Source organism: Nilaparvata lugens, chromosome 2, assembly GCF_014356525.2.
Source record: "Nilaparvata lugens isolate BPH chromosome 2, ASM1435652v1, whole genome shotgun sequence".
In the NCBI taxonomy this organism is placed as follows: domain Eukaryota; kingdom Metazoa; phylum Arthropoda; class Insecta; order Hemiptera; family Delphacidae; genus Nilaparvata; species Nilaparvata lugens.
The window spans coordinates 81,985,864-82,003,376 of NC_052505.1; the positions used below are offsets into that span (position 1 = coordinate 81,985,864).

Sequence of the window (17,513 nt, forward strand, 5' to 3'; positions counted from 1 at the left end):
TACAGAGCACTAGTGACAAACTAGTCCAGTATTTGTCAGGGAAGCTATGGAGTTGAAAGCACGAGGCTAATAGTAGTAGGTTAATACAATAGCAATAGAGGGAATACATCCCTTTGAATGCATTGTGAAGACGCAACTCTTGTATTGAGCTTGGAAAAAATTTGTTCATTCATCTCATTTCAGGTGAATTGACTAAGTAGTCAACAAAACTTACATTCAAATAATGTGAATGTTGGAGTACACATAATATTTTTGAATTTTGATCGAAGGGTGACCGAAAAAAAGCATATATAATCACGTGAGTCCACTTGATTATGACAGTATTCGATTAACATTGGTGTTGCTATCCATATCTATCCATCGTTAATGTAGAGATATAATCATACTATTGACAAAACATTCAATATGCTTATGGATATATGATATCTTATTGAATCATCGAACAATTTATTTTCCTGACAGATACGAAATAATCATTATTAGTTTAAACAAGAATGAACTGTTGATATAATTACATCAGATATGCCAATATCAGCTATCCTCTACAGAATGTAGTGACAAGGCGGAGAATACGCAACGCTGTCTGGTATTTTCCTCAAGTGCCATTATAGCATACACCTCTCTATGTAGTATATAATTATCTAAAATTCAGACTCAGTTGCACAAAAGTCGGTTGAATTTTGATCGTGATCAATTTCATGAGAACCAATCAGAGAAGTCTTTTTCGAAAAATGGCTTCTCTGATTGGTTCTCGTGAAATTAATGACAATGGGAATTTATTTATTTATTTATTTCATTGTCGATCACAAATCATAATTACAATATGACTGGGAGAAGACAACAGGCATAACCCAAAACTGTCTTCTCCCAAATTTTTACAAATAAAAGTTTCAAAAAAGAATGGGGTTGGTTCGATTTCACTTTTCACTTCAAAAAGTCCAATTTCCACTTCAAAACAAATGACTGCTAAAAATGAAGCTAAATTTTTCAATTTTGATATTTTAAAACTATTTAACCGGCTTTTGTGCACATGAATCACACTTTGCCTTCGAAAACCTAGTTCTATTATAGACTTGTTCTATAAACACTTGAAAATGACTGAATAGTTCAAAACATGTTTTGTAAAAATGAATATGGGAATGGTGGTATTATTTTCATTTTTCAATTGGAATATGGAACTATGGTATATACAGTACTAGCCGTCAGGCTCGCTTCGCTCGCCATATCCGTCTAGCTAGGGGGCTCCGCCCCCTGGACCCCCGACTGGATCGTCCAAAGATAAGATCAGCAGGCTCGCTTCGCTCGCCTGCATTTTTCGTTTAAGCATTTTTATCATATGTTAGGACGATCCAGTCTGGGATCCAGACTAAAGTCTGGCTAAACAGATATTGCGATCGAAGCGAGCCTGACGGCTAGTAATATAATATTCCCAGGAATAGCTCTGATTAAAGTAGCAGTGCCCAATAATTTTTTCCGCGATAAATGCATTTCAATCTTCAACTTGGTGCCAACCAAACAAAATTATTAATTTAGTTACCAGTTAACAACTGTTTCGAAGAGGTACTCTATCTAGATTATAGTTCTATAGTAACATATGATATGGAAATTTCAATTATAATTAAGAGTTTGGGAGAAGAAGAATATACATGCTAAAAGGCGAACTTTAAACCCTTAAAAACAACCCTTAGAGTTAAAATATTGCCAAAAGATTTCTTAGTGCGCCTCTAAAGGGCCAACTGAACATACCTACCAAATTTGAACGTTTTTGGTCCGGTAGATTTTTAGTTATGCGAGTGAGTGAGTGAGTGAGTGAGTGAGTGAGTGAGTGAGTGAGTGAGTCAGTCAGTGAGTGAGTGCCATTTCGCTTTTATATATCTTAATATAATATTCCCAGGAATAGCTCTGATTAAAGTAGCAGTGCCCAATAATTTTTTCCGCGATAAATGCATTTCAATCTTCAACTTGGTGCCAACCTAACAAAATTATTAATTTAGTGACCAGTTAACAACTGTTTCGAAGAGGTACTCTATCTAGATTATAGTTCTATAGTAACATATGATATGGAAATTTCAATTATAATTAAGAGATTGGGAGAAGAAGAATATACATGCTAAAAGGCGAACTTTAAACCCTTAAAAACAACCCTTAGAGTTAAAATATTGCCAAAAGATTTCTTAGTGCGCCTCTAAAGGGCCAACTGAACATACCTACCAAATTTGAACGTTTTTGGTCCGGTAGATTTTTAGTTATGCGAGTGAGTGAGTGAGTGAGTGAGTGAGTGAGTGAGTGAGTGAGTCAGTCAGTCAGTGAGTGAGTGCCATTTCGCTTTTATATATATAGATAAATAAATGTATATAATTATAGTTCATGAATTAAATTACTCATTCTACAATGTTATTTGTTGAAGTCGACCGTCAAGATGATAAATCTGCTATCATTCTGGAACTTAGAACTTCACATTCCAATGCCCTCTTCGATAAAAGTGTTAACAAATAGTTGAGTCTGTTAGTTGAAAAGAGTTGAAGAGTCAACACCACTTATCGAAGAAAGTTTCGCCATTCACAGCTTCAACAACAGTTACAAAGCTGCGGAATTTGTAATTTAAGTTTTGAAAACTAAGGCGGTTGCACTCACCTTACAATGGGAACAAACTTCTTCCCAAGCTCAAATTCTGATACGATCTATTACAGATATACAGCAGTTACATTCCGCCAACATTCTTGTTTCATTGCAATCTCTGGAAAATTATTATTCTGGATTGAGGAATCACTTTGAATCATTTTTCAAAGCATTGGTTTCATCATTCCAGATTATATATTTTTTTCAAAATGTAGTATATTCACTTGTAGATAATACTGTATTAGTCATAGAGCTTAGTAGGGTCAATTTACTCAGAAATGATGAAAATCGAGAAGTGAGATAGGATATGGTATATGATCACAAAGTTAGAGTAGTATAATAATATACTACTTTAATGAATATTATTCGTTAATATTATAATGAAATTATGAACATTATTCATGCTTCAGTGTTTGCCTATTGATTATAGACTATAGTTGTTGTTGATTTTCATGTGAATTTACTGGACCAACATAAGAAGTTAAGGATGCAAGACTCGAATTCAACCAGTATGTCTATAAAGATTATGATTGCCGATTCATGTAATTATGTCTGAATTTAATAAATAATAATTCCAATTCAATACAGTAATAATTAATATTCACTTGTACACAAAGTGAATAATGATGTGATTTAAAATCGTGATGATATTCATTGATTTCATCTAACAATGAGAATATTATTAAATTTCTAATATGAACATGGATATTTCATCGGACATTACTAAGCCTATGAGAATTTGAAGATGAATAATGGCCTACCTAAAAGTAACATGTTGTTCGTGATTATTTATGATCGATGAATAATTTATATGGAACTGGCATATTCCAGATGGAGCTAGTTACTCGCTCACATATCATTTCTGTTCATAATCTAGGTCGTTATCAGTTAAAATTTTTTTAAGTATTCAATGAAAATGAAGCATAAACGTTTTATTATAGAATGTGTAAGACTATTATACTTCATCATAGAGTATAGCATTTTTTTTAATAAGATTCTAATTTTCGATTCTGATGCACTTTTTGCTCCAGGTTTCCAGTGATTGATGCATTCTGTTTCAACTTCATTGAATTCAACGAATACGATTATCACCAATCCATTGTATTCGCTCGGTCAGTATCAATAACTGTCTCTGACAGAAAGACCCACCTAGTTGGGTAGGAGAGGAAAGGTAGATTGGTAGCATGCAACGATGAATGAGCAGTAAGGTTCAGTGAGTTGAGTAAGGCTCAGTGAGGTTCAGGTTAAGTTGAGCCCACAGGATGAACCCAACTCAGCTCGATTCTGAATCGAATCAGCTCGATTTCAGCAGTTGAATTAGCCACCTATATCTTAACTATAGCAACCATCGCTCGGAGCAGGATAGGATATTACTGGCCTGTCTTTGATCGTGGTAAATTAGACGTCTGCTTTCAGGTATTGCCACATGGTTCACATTCACACCACACCATTACCGCTTAGCAATTACTCAAACCTTCCTCCTTCTCCATCTTCTTCCGCTTCTCTTCATCACTTCTCACACTTCCTCTCATTCATCTACACTCTTCATTTATCCTCTTTCATGGAGCTTCACGCCTCCTCTTCGTCATCTTATATCTAACCTCTTCATTCCTCCACTTTTACAAAACTAAGCGCCTCCTCTTTCATCTACCATCCTCTCCTCTTATTTTAGAGATCTCCATCTACCATCTACCTCCTACCTTATTTCTCCTCTTCAACAGAGTAGAGCGAATAAAGCCCTGCAGACTTGTCAACAAGCCTTTGAAAGTTAGGCGCTCAAAGCTGGTCGTGTGTACCAACATCTTAAACGGTCAAGAATTTCCTAGAAACTGTTGCAAATAGAGTTGTGAGTCAACTCATACCAACGTACTCCATACTCTGATCAAGTTCTACCATTATAAATGCACCTATGAAACCCATCAGGACTTCAACCTGACGTATTTACCTAAACAACTTGAATAGCAATTTATTCCATAGTCATGCAAGTTGACGTTTAACGTTCAACTGTAATTACTTTCGCTCCTATTTGGACTTGACATCCTTCCAGATTGGATGGAAATAACAATCCGACATTCTGAGAACTATCTAAGATTATTCAGAACAGAGAAACACACGGATCACAGAAATTGAAAACTTAGAGGTTTTCCTTACTCTTCCATTATAGTAGAGAGAGTATCTTGCAGGACAGTTCTTTACATTTCCATCATAATAGAGATAGTTTTGTATTATATCACAGATTCAAGATGATTCATCTGTCTAGTCTATGATTGTATTCATTGTAGCTTGCAGAACAGTATTCTTTTAAAATAATTGGTATCGTACATTTACTACATTCTGTTATTCGGAGAAAAATGTGTGTTTTTCTGCGGAAAAAATGAGAAGTTCAGGGTGTATTATTAGATGATTGAGAATACCATTTTTGCACTAAACTAAATTTGAAGATATTATTCTTCCAAAAGGTTGAAGGTGAATGTCAAGAAATTCAAGGTAAGGATGGAATACACGTCGGGGAAGAGGATTTCCATCGATAATCATAAGCTTGTGAAGATGAGATTCAATTTATTTGTATTATTTGAATTCCTTATCTCCCAGTGTATACGTGAACTATATTCCACAATTCAATCATGAGTGGATATTTAATAATTATTCATGACCTGATACAATGATACTTCAAATTTGAATATCATCATATTGATCAACGTACGGTATATCCTGATATGTGATACTGACCTGATACAATGATAACTTTTACATAATACATAAACATAATGTAATATTACTTTTGAATAAAACAACTGGAACAAGGCCTAATAAAAAACCTTAAAAGTCCAAAATTATTTAAATTGAAACCCATCCACAGCAACACACTGATAACAGCGTTAGAAATGATTTGTGAGCTCTTACAAAGAAACTCCGCGGTATCCGGAGAAGTTCCTCTTCTATTAATCGTTTTAGTTCCATATCATTATTGAATTTATGGGTATAAACTTTCTCCTCCAAGTAATCCCATAAAAAGAAGTCACAAACAGTTAAATCTGGTGTTCGGGGTGGCCAATCTGAAAAATCACTTCCATGACAAATCCAACGGCCATGAAGTTTATCTTTATCATTCAGTAATTGCTTAACATGATTTGCGAAATGAGGTGTAGCACCATCTTGTTGGAGGATTGCTTGATCAGTTTCTGATACCATCAAATGAGGCAATACTACTGCAACTTAGTAAACAAATAAGATAATAACTCATGAAAGTAGAAAGCGAATTGGTAAGATATTCAATATGCCGCCATTTTGTTTCTACAAAGGTTAGGGAGCTGAAATTTTCCCAGAATATTTTCAGTACCTACTTTGTAAACTGTGTAAAATTTGAAAAAAATCGGTGCAGGAATGGGCACGTAATATAAAATGAAACGTGTAAACCCCTTCGTGGGGCACCCGGCATACGAGAAATACAATTCGGTATCGTCGGTAGAATGATTTGGAAATTGTCATTCCAGTGGAAATTTCTTGTCGAGCCTGTTCCAGGACGTTCTCGTGCTTTCTCCTTGGGTATGACATGAAGTAGCATAAGCCTTATTCTCTTTCATTAATCCATATAGTGAATAGTATCATACTTTTGAATAGTGATAGTTTTAATGTATTATCAAATTTGTATGATAATGAATATTAGTCTTTTACAATCAATTCAATTGTATTTTTTTACAACGATTTCCGTTCTATTTGCTTGATAATTAATAAGTTTCAATAACGAAAACTGAACTCATATCATCTAAGAAGAATAATAAAGCTAGTTATCTTTCCAATAATGATGCCTGACTTCTGAGTGAATGGAAAATATCATCGGATTCATTGCAAACGGAAAATCCTTTACCAAAGCAGCTTTCCAATTAATAGCTTGTTAGCTTTTGTTATCCATCTCAACTCTCTCCGTTTCATTTTCCCAAGAGGATTTGCCAGACCCCAAACAATAACTTCAGAAGGAAAGGATTGCTCTATTCGTTTTTGATTGATCTTTGTGCTATTGATTAATCGGAATTTTCCATTTCCCGAAGTGCCCATTTGGATTCCATTTCAAAGCCAGTTCCACAAATTCATCAGTAGGCCTTTTTTTGATATTTCACTATTTAACACTTCTTTAACTTTCATGATGTGGTTAGTGTAAATCATATTATTATCCATGGTGATACCTTAGTGATAGCACTAACATTCTATTCTATTTATAGTATAATACTCTCCTAAGGAACTCCGTTTTTCTCTCCACTCTCCAATGACATTTTATTTTGATAAAACTATGGGCCAGAGAATTTCTTCAGGATTTATAAGACGGCATTTCTTCAGGCGTTGTAAGACGGCGTTTCTAGAGTCGGCAGGGCAGGAAGCTTTCCAATTGGTTTGGAAAATTTGGATATTCAAAATAGATTATCGATTTTCATTTTTCTCTGTTTAAACTTCGAATAGATTCATCTTTCATTCATTTTTCTACTCTTTACACTGACCAAAATATCATTTATCGATTTTCAGTCTAATTTCATGCATGGGAATAATATGTTTCCAAAAAAAAGGATACTAAATTTCAATAATTGAAATAATTTTAATCAAATTCTACATAGATATATCAAACTTTTGATAACCGTCGTTGAAGAATCATAGCTGGTATAATTCATTTATTATAACAGACTACATCGCTTATTATAAGTGCTTATAACAGAAGCCTTAACAACTGTATTAACATTCATTTAAAAAGTCACAAATCGTAGGTTTAAAAAATAATAATATTATTATTATATATCGTCAGTAATCATTTCAGTTCAAGTAATAACTCTAATTCCTTTATTGCGATTATTCCACTGTATGATATCCAAAATATTTTATTTTCAGTGAAAGCATTTCCATCCACATCCTACACAACATGATCTACTAGTGTAGAATGAATAGAGTACTTTGTTATTATGTTACCTTTGATATTGCCTTCGATATAGGACGTGATATAGGTCGTGACTTTTATATACGTATCTAGTATTGCCTTTGATATAGGACGTGATGGCCTACTCCACGTGTTTGTGTGGGTTTAACGATCCCAGTCCTCCGATACAGCATTGCTATTGATTTGCACATTCATTCCTTATGAGTGAATAGGAGCTTTGATTATGTTCTCTCCCGTTATCCGTTAATATTTCTGGAGAATTTATAGATAATAATCTGATGCTCCAGTGCAGTTCATTTTTTCTTTACGATTGATCTTTTAACAACTGTAACATGCGATGGAGAAACTGCATAAATAACTTTATTAATGCATCTGTTGATCTGTTTTCAATATTCTGTTGTCTCTGTTGATCTCTTCTGTGATGACATGAGACAAGATTAGAGTAGTTTTTGCTCCCATCAAGCTCAATACTAATTTTCTGATCGCTATTAATATTTATGAAAGTTTTACCTACGTACATTTAATTTACCTTGATTGATGAATCATCCAATTATTCATTCAAACTTGAAATTATTCATAACTTGGATCTTTGTATTATCCTGTAACTCAAGTACTTGAATGACTGTAACTTGATATTCTGGAAAAGCTCGAATTACTGAATTGCCGATCCTCCTGCCGGTCGGGATAGCAAAATTAATTAGAACGAATTGATTTTTCCAATCTCTGCGTTCATAAATAATATTTTTTATAATAGAATTATACGATAAAATATTCTAAGATGGGATATTTAAATGTGGCTACTTGATTGTTCAATTATAGAAAATAACTACTTGTGAAATCTGGGAGCGCTGTACTCCATAAGACAAAAAATGTTTTAAACTACTGTTTGGACAGACTGTAGTATCTATGAATTATCTATTTCAAACCAGCAAGTAACACAACATACTTCGCAAGGATCTAATTAAAAACTTGACAAACTAAAAATTTGACCTACTGAAATCTTGAAAAATTTGGAATAGTCTTACAAAGAAACTCCGCGGTATCCGGAGAAGTTCCTCTTTTATTGATCGTTTTAGTTCCATATCATTATTGAATTTATGGGTATAAGCTTTCTCCTTCAAGTAATCCCATAAAAATTTGGGAACAGAATAGTTTTGGGCTATGCCTGTTGTTCTATCCCAATCATATCCATATGATTTGTAATTATATCAACGAATAAATAAATAAATAAAAAGAAGTCAAAAAAGTTAAATCTGGTAAGCGGGGAGGCCAATCTGAAAAATCACTTCCACGACCAATCCAACGGCCATGAAGTTTGTCATTTAGTAATTGCTTAACAAGATTTGCGAAATGAGGTGTAGCACCATCTTGTTGGAGGATTGCTTGATAAGTTTCTGATTCCATCAAATGAGGCAATTCTACTGCAACTTAGTAAACAAATAAGATAATAACTCATGAAAGTAGTAGGCGAAAGATATTCAATATGCCGCCATTTTGTTTCTACAAAGGTTAGAGAGCTGAAATTTTCCCAGAATATTTTCAGAACCTACTTTGTAAACTGTGTAAAATTTGAAAAAATTCGGTGCAGGAATGGGCACGTAATATAAAATGAAACGTGTAAACCTCTTCGAGGGGCACCCGGTATACAAGAAATACAATTAGGTATCGTCGGTAGAATGATTTGGAAATTGTCATTCCAGTGGAAATTTCTTGTCGAGCCTGTTCCAGGACGTTCTCGTCATTTGGAATGCTTTCTCCTTAGGTATGACATGAAGTAAGCCTTATTCTCTTTCATTAATTCATATAATGAATAGTATCATACTTTTCAATAGTGATAGTTTTAATGTATTATCAAATTTGTATGATAATGAATATTAGTCTTTTACAATCAATTTAATTGTATTTTCTTGACAACGATTTCAGTTCTATTTGCTTGATAATTAATAAGTTTCAATAACGAAAACTGAACTCATATCATCTAAGAAGAATAATAAAGCCAGTTATCTTTCCAATAATGATGCCTGACTTCTGAGTGAATGGAAAATATCATCGGATTCATTGCAAACGGAAAATCCTTTACCAAAGCAGCTTTCCAATAATAGCTTGTTAGCTTTTGTTATCCATCTCAACTCTCTCCGTTTCATTTTCCCAAGAGGATTTGCCAGACCCCAAACAATAACTTCAGAAGGAAAGGATTGCTCTATTCGTTTTGATTGATCTTTGTGCTATTGATTGATCGGAATTTTCCATTTTCCGAAGTGCCCATTTGGATTCCATTTCAAAGCCAGTTCCACAAATTCATCAGTAGGCCTTTTTTGATATTTCACTATTTAACATTTCTTTAACCTTCATAATGTGGTTAGTGTAAATCATATTATTATCCATGATGATACCTTAGTGATAGCACTAACATTCTATTCTATTTATAGTATAATACTCTCTTAAGGAGCTCCGTTTTTCTCTCCACTCTCCAATGACATTTTATTTTGATAAAACTATGGGCCAGAGCATTTCTTCAGGAGTTATAAGACGGCATTTCTTCAGGCGTTGTAAGACGGCGTTTCTAGAGTCAGCAGGGCAGGAAGCTTTCCGATTGGTTTGAGTATTCAAAATAAATTATTGATTTTCATCTTTCTCTGTTTAAACTTCGAATAGATTCATCTCTCATTCATTTTTCTACTCTTTACACTGAACAAAATATCATTTATCGATTCTCAGTCTAATTTCATGCATGGGAATAATATGTTTTCAAAAAAATGATACTAAGTTTCAATAATTGAAATAATTTTAATCAAATTCTACATAGATATATCAAACTTTTGATAACCGTCGTTGAAGAATCATAGCTAGTATATTCCATTTATTATTATCACAGACTACATCGCTTATTATAAGTGCTTATAACAGAAGCCTTAAGTACTGTATTTACATTCATTTAAAAAGTCACAAATCGCAGGTTTAAAAAAATAATATATCGTCAGTAATCATTTCAGTTCAAGTAATAACTATAATTCCTGTATTGCGATAATTCTACTGTATGATATCCAAAATGTTTTATTTTCAGTGAGAGCATTTCCATCCACATCCTACACAACATGATCTACTAGTGTAGAATGAATAGAGTACTTTGTTATTATGTTACCTTTGATATTGCCTTCGATATAGGACGTGATATAGGTCGTGACTTTTATTTACGTATCTAGTATTGCCTTTGATATAGGACGTGATGGCCTACTCCACGTGTTTGTGTGGGTTTAACGATCCCAGTCCTCCGATATAGCATTGCTATTGATTTGCACATTCATTCATTATGAGTGAATAGGAGCTTTGATTATGTTCTCTCCCGTTCTCCGTTAATATTTCTGGAGAATTTATAGATAATAATCTGCTGCTCCAGTGCAGTTCATTTTTTCTTTACGATTGATCTTTTAACAACTGTAACATGCGATGGAGAAACTGCATAAATAACTTTATTAATGCATCTGTTGATCTGTTTTCAATATTCTGTTGTATCTGTCAGTTGATCTCTTCTGTGATGACATGAAACAAGATTAGAGTAGTTTTTGCTCCCATCAAGCTCAATACTAATTTTCTAATCGCTATTAATATTTATGAAAGTTTTACCTACGTACATTTAATTTAATAATTGACCTTGAATCATCCAATTATTCATTCAAACTTGGAATGATTTATAACTTGGATCTTTGTATTATCATGTAACTCAAGTACTTGACTGACTGTAACTTGATATTCTGGAAAGAGTTCGAATTACTGAATTGCCGATCCTCCTGCCGGTCGGGATAGCAAAATTAATTACAACGAATTGATTTTTCTAATCTCTGCGTTCATAAATAATATTTTTATATAATAGAATTATACGATAAAATATTCTAAGATGGGATATTTAAATGGGGCTACTTGATTGTTCAATTATACAAAATAACTACCTATATTTTGTGAAATCTGGGAGCGCTGTACTCCGTAAGACAAAAATGCTTTCAACTACGGTTTGGACAGACTGTAGTATCTATGAATTATCTATTTCAAACTAGCAAGTAACACAACATACTTCGCAAGGATCTAATTAAAAACTTGACAAACTAAAAATTTGACCTACTGAAATCTTGAAAAATTTGGAATAGTCCTATAAACATTCTCGGTGAATTGATCTATATATTTATGAAAAAATTCAAGTTAATCAGTGTTGAGTTATCTGGGTTGTGACATTAGCTATAAACATGAATTGGATGTGGAGAAGAAAATAGTAAGGTTCCAAATGATTTGTGGAAGTATCAGTAGGACATTGGGGAAGAAAGCTACCACAAGCACGATAATAAAATTTTATAAGGCTATGGTGTGTGCTTGCAATTTGTACTGTAGTTCTGATTTTTTAATATATTATTTGGATACATGAGAAAATCCCAGAACAAATTTCTTCATGCAAAATTTCCTTGTGCTAGATACAGAGTGGCACAAAAACCTCGTATTTTTGGTTAATTTTATAGTATTCAGCTATTTCTGCCAAATCCAATAATAGGACAGAAAAATTCGCTCTCGCCATTATAGAATTCTGAATAAAATCAGATCATTCGGAACTCTCTATCGCCAATGAGTACTGAGTTATGATTTTTCGAAAATGAGTGATATTTTAAGAAAAAATCAATTCTGATGATTTTTAGTTTTGATCAACAATATCTTGCGATTGTTAACATCAAGATGTATAATTCAAAATCCCTCTGGGCCTATTTTTGTGCTCTACAATTCTGAGATCAGGTAGAACGCTCTATATCATGAATCGATTTCCAGGTACACCTGACAACAATGCTCCTTGTATTTAAATAAAAAACCTAATTTTCAGCTTCAACCATCATCACCAACTACATCGCCTTCACATTGATATTTCGCAGAATTATATAAGTTTTTGAGATTATGTTCTATGGGAATCACCTGTTAGATGCACTCCATTTCTGTATTTCCGCGTGGAGAGGAGTGCATAAGGACACCTGAAGAATCAAAATTTCAAACACTTATAACTTTTGAAACAATGCTCAGATTTCATCGTACTACACTTCATTCTTCTCGGCTCGTCAAGGCGGTCCAAAATCATACATCATAAGTCAAATTCGGTCGAAGAATGGAAAATTTATTGTTGAGTGTACTTAAGCCCAATTTCAATATTCAAAGCTATGTATCTCGGTAACCCCTCATTATAATAAAACATTACTTAATCTTGAAATGTGCAATAGAATCTTTCATTTCATTTGCTATAAACGTTTTATGGAAAAATCTGTTCCGAAATAAGATTCTATTGTTTTAAAAATCCGGAGTTTGGAAAGATATTTTTCGCATATTAACGGTTTTGGCAGTTCTATGATAGGAAAAAGTGATTCAAAATGGGTTTTAGGCAACTGAGCTCGTAGAGGATGAATTTATTCACAATTTTAAATCAATCCCGAGTTTCTATGATGTATCAGACTCGTTTTAGAAACTCTTTATTAACAGTAGAATCACGAAAAAAAGCAAAAATGAAATCGATATTTTCAAAATCTCCTGTGGTATTGAAATCGAAAGTATTATCTATTGGAGTGGGAAGAGGGGAGAGAGTTTCACATTCTTACTGGATTTAGAAATTTTATCAGAAGTATTTCACAAGATATGCAGCTTTGAATTGGCCATTTTTTGTGTATTGGAATATGGGCTTAACCCTACACTCAACAATAGATTTTCCATTTTTCGACAGAAATTGACTCATGATGCTTGATTTTGGACCGCCTTGACGAGCCGAGAAGAATACACATATTCGAATTCATTCCACTATGAAGACTTGAGAATGACATGAATGTCGAAACAAGTGGTATGAAATTGGAAAGGAATATTTCAATGGTACTAGTTATTTTATTTAATTGAAGAATAGTATGAATTATGTATGTAATCAATATGAAGGGATTTTGAGAACGTAAAAAACACCAGGGCTTAAACCGAAATCAGCATTAATAGACGTACTGGGTGTATCAGAATTTGATAAGTTTCTGTACCAAACGTTAATATCGTATGTAGTTCAGTGGATTTGCCAACGTTTAATGGAATGCTTCTGAAATAGGCGGTTGAAATGTTTCAAATCAACTAACTAATTAAACTTTGCTCTCAGGAATCCCCGGTGTTTATAGCTGACGGCCAAAATAGCGATAAAGTTGGATGGAATCCTTCACGTTCGGATGCTCAGAGCGGTCATTTGTTTCACGGCTCACATCGTTCATGCTTTATGGGATTCCCATCATGGGTGCCCATCATTTGCCCTTCAAGATGGAAGAGTCAAATGAACTCTGCTTCAACAATGATAATTGAAAGTTGAAACTATCGTATAAGCAATCAAATATGTTTGTAGTCTGTAGTGAACCAAGGACTAAATTAATGAGAATTTACATGGAACAGTATGCTTGGATGATTTTCAATTAATTTATCATGGAATATATTGATTTGTATGCTCTTGCAACGACTTCAGTATCCGTAAATAGTATATTCTCAAAATGATATCTATAATAATTGAAACTTTGAACTATTCTACGTATAAGCAATCGGATATGTTTGCAGTGTACCGAAGACTGAATTAATGAGAATCTACATGAAACAGTATGCTTTGAAGATTTTCAATAAATTCATCATGGAATATCTGGATTTATATGCATTCTTGCAACGACTTCAGGATCCGTAAATGGTATATTTTCAAACTGAACAATTGGAGCTTGGAAATATTCTACACAAAAGTAATCGAATATGATTGTAGTGTACTAACTACTAAATTAATGAGAATGTACGTGGAACAGTATGCTTTGATGATTCTCAATATTTAAGAGAGTTGAAATGTTGTCAAAAATCCACTTTATTTGAATAAAAATTAACATTTTACAGGAGCATGCTAACACATCATCAGCTGTAAGCACACACGAAAGCATTATGTATAATTATTGAGAATGTGGCGTGAATATTTATGATGTGGAACTTTTCCATAATTGAAGAGAGTTGAATTATTGTCAAAAATCCACTTTATTTGAATAAAAATTAACATTTTACAGGAGCAAGCTAACACATCATCAGCTGTGAGCACACACGAAAGCATGCTCCTGTAAAATGTTAATTTTTATTTAAATAAAGTGGATTTTTGACAACAATTCAACTCTCTTCAATTATTGAAAAGTTCCACATCATAAATATTCACGCCACATTCTCAATATTAATACATAATCTGGATTGATGCATTCTTGCAACGACTTCAGGATTCGTGAATGAAATAATAATCTCCTTAGGCCTATTATCCCATAAATGGGACTTGAACTTATCTCTCACTCAGAATTATTTTGTAATGTTACTTGTTTGGAAAATTTACCAATATTGTATGATTCATCAAAAGGTTGAACTAGTAGTCAAGTAGGAAGCTCGAATTCAAATTCAATTTGCCACCTTCTTTCAGCTCAATCTTTTGATTGTTTGGCAGCCTTCCATCCAGATCTGTTAAATGCTACTCTCTTCCATTGTTATTCCTCAAATTCAAAATTTTGAATTTGATAAAAGCTAATAATACACGTGAAGTATGTATTCCAAGTTTTGGACTAATAATATCGAGAATGGCTACTTATTAGTATAAGAATAAAGGATAAACAGAAAGCAATTAAATAATAATTTTGATAAACTATTGAAAGGGAACACTCTTAGGCCTATATCTTACATCACTGGAGCTGTTTAACTTGCATAAGTTTGCTCCATTATCTTATGAACCTCCATATACATTACTGAATCAATTACAAGAAGTCAGGAAAGTAACACATTATTTTCTGATATATCAAGACATTCAAGTACATGGAGATATGGAAATCTTTCTTGCAGTGAGTAGGGACTAACAATGAGTGCAGGCCTTTGTGATTATTTCTATTGTTGTTCCACTCACTTTAATTCAATTCAAAACTAACAGAGTTTCTTTCAAATAATACAATTGAGTCATGAATGTTTTACAGAAGCAACAGACAACACATTGTCTAATACGTTTTAAGTCTTGATAAGATCTTTGAATCGTATCATTGTATCTTCCACTCATTTTTCTTCTCTCGTAGTAAGGCGTTATATATAATCATTTAAATGAATTTGTACATATTTTAAGGAATAAAGATTTTTTCTGTTCTAATCTACATAGAGTAAAGATACCATGAAATCCTATTATATTGAGCGAGCAATTTTTGCATATCTGTTTATATTTTTATATCTGGTTATTTATGTTCAACGGATCTCGAAAACGGCTCTAATGATTATCACGAAATTTGGAACATAGTAGGTTTATGATATAAAAATTCGATTGCAGTAGGTCTCTTCCTTGGAAAATTAGCTGAACTTTCGTCGTCTGTGGATAGTAATAAAAAAGTGAGCGAGTGATTCTGTAGAAAAACAGAATATCGCATCCCCGAAATTCATAGGCTGACGTATAACCTGCTGTAAAATATAAACACGATCATTTTAGAGAATTGTGTTCTTTTCATCAATTGATAGAAATAACGAGCGACGCTCGGTGCCCCAATATTTGGTATTATTTGTCTCTTATTCTACTCCTTTCGAGATTTTCAACAGGAAACAGCAAACCTGCACTTCCTATCTGGAGCAGCTATTAAAGTACACTGTACACTATTACACACTTCCTGTCTAGAGCAACTATAATAGTACACTATAACGGTGGTTCCAAGATACTCGATATCACAGTTTTTCAGGCGACATGCCACTTTCCAATGAATGATGACAACATATATATGTGAGCAACAACGTGAACGTGTGGAGAAAGATAAGGGCATTACCTTGCGCTTCGAGCGTGCTATGCGAATATCTCTGGTGTCTTGTGCCTCCCCGGGTGGTCGCTTACCCCACACCTCAACTGCGATGCTTGTGTAGGTGAACACCAACACACACAACGGCACCGCGTACTGGAGAGTCATCAGTGCGGCACTGTAAAGCTGTCGCATTGACTGTGATTCCCACTCTTCCTCACATACAAACCTGAAACAAAATGGGAATACTGTAGCTAAATGACGAAATAGAAATACATTTATTACCGTATTACTTATTTACTCAGTTCGAAAGACGTAGCTGTACTATCTTCCTAATGTTAAACCACGCCGCGCAATCTGCGCAAACCCATTCACAACAGCGTAGCGTAGCTTTCAACATTGGCAGATAGGACGGCTACGTCTTCCGAAGAATTATTTCTAGCTGAACGTAGCTGGGTGTGTGACGACCACTGACAACCGGACAAGTTTGTCGAACATGTGTGAACGCAATTGCCATGTGTGAACGAAGAAGGCATTCAAAAGGCTTCCAACGAAAAACAGCTGTTTGATAGCAGATTCTAACATCGAGTAAACAACAAATTAGAGCAACGAAGAAAAAATAAACAATAAAGAAACGAAGATAAGAAACTTCAGCTCAAAAAATGTTGTTCGAAGCCTTTTACTGAAACCGCAACATATTAGACGAACATGTTCACACGACCTGTCGTTAGTAGCCACCCTAACAACTTCACAACATTCACACGATAGGGAATGGTACCGTTCTCTATCAGCTCAAGCCCCGGTTGCACAAAAACCTGTTAAATATTAATCGTGATTGAATGCCACATGAACCAATCAAAGAAAACCTATTAATTTTCAATCGTGATTAGATGCCACAAGAACCAATCAGAGAAGACTTATCGGAAAACCCTTTTCTGATTGGTTCTCGTTGCATTCAATTAGAATTATAATTTGACAGGCTTTTGTGCAACCGAGCCTAACAGCCTTTGAATGAAAGTTCTTGGAATCGTCTGTAATTCAGCATCTCATTCACTATTTATCTAAATTTTAAAAGTATCTTCAACTAGAGGACAAGATAACGATAATGTAACGAGAGAGCAAAATACTGTTACTAAAGGACAACATAAAAATACTGTAACTTAGAGAAA

At 33.9% G+C, this 17,513-nt stretch overlaps 2 protein-coding genes across 2 annotated transcripts in view; one reads left to right on the top strand and one right to left on the bottom strand.

The window, feature by feature from the left end:
• LOC111064454 (RYamide receptor-like) overlaps positions 1–17,513 on the top strand; it is a 390,152-nt gene that overhangs the window by 235,181 nt on the left and 137,458 nt on the right. The window lies entirely within an intron of this gene.
• LOC111057312 (RYamide receptor-like) overlaps positions 1–17,513 on the bottom strand; it is a 108,522-nt gene that overhangs the window by 19,422 nt on the left and 71,587 nt on the right. Inside the window, exon 5 of the mRNA XM_039421921.1 lies at positions 16,375–16,573. Coding sequence (XP_039277855.1) covers positions 16,375–16,573 — 199 coding nt within the window. The remainder of the gene's footprint in view (positions 1–16,374; positions 16,574–17,513) is intronic.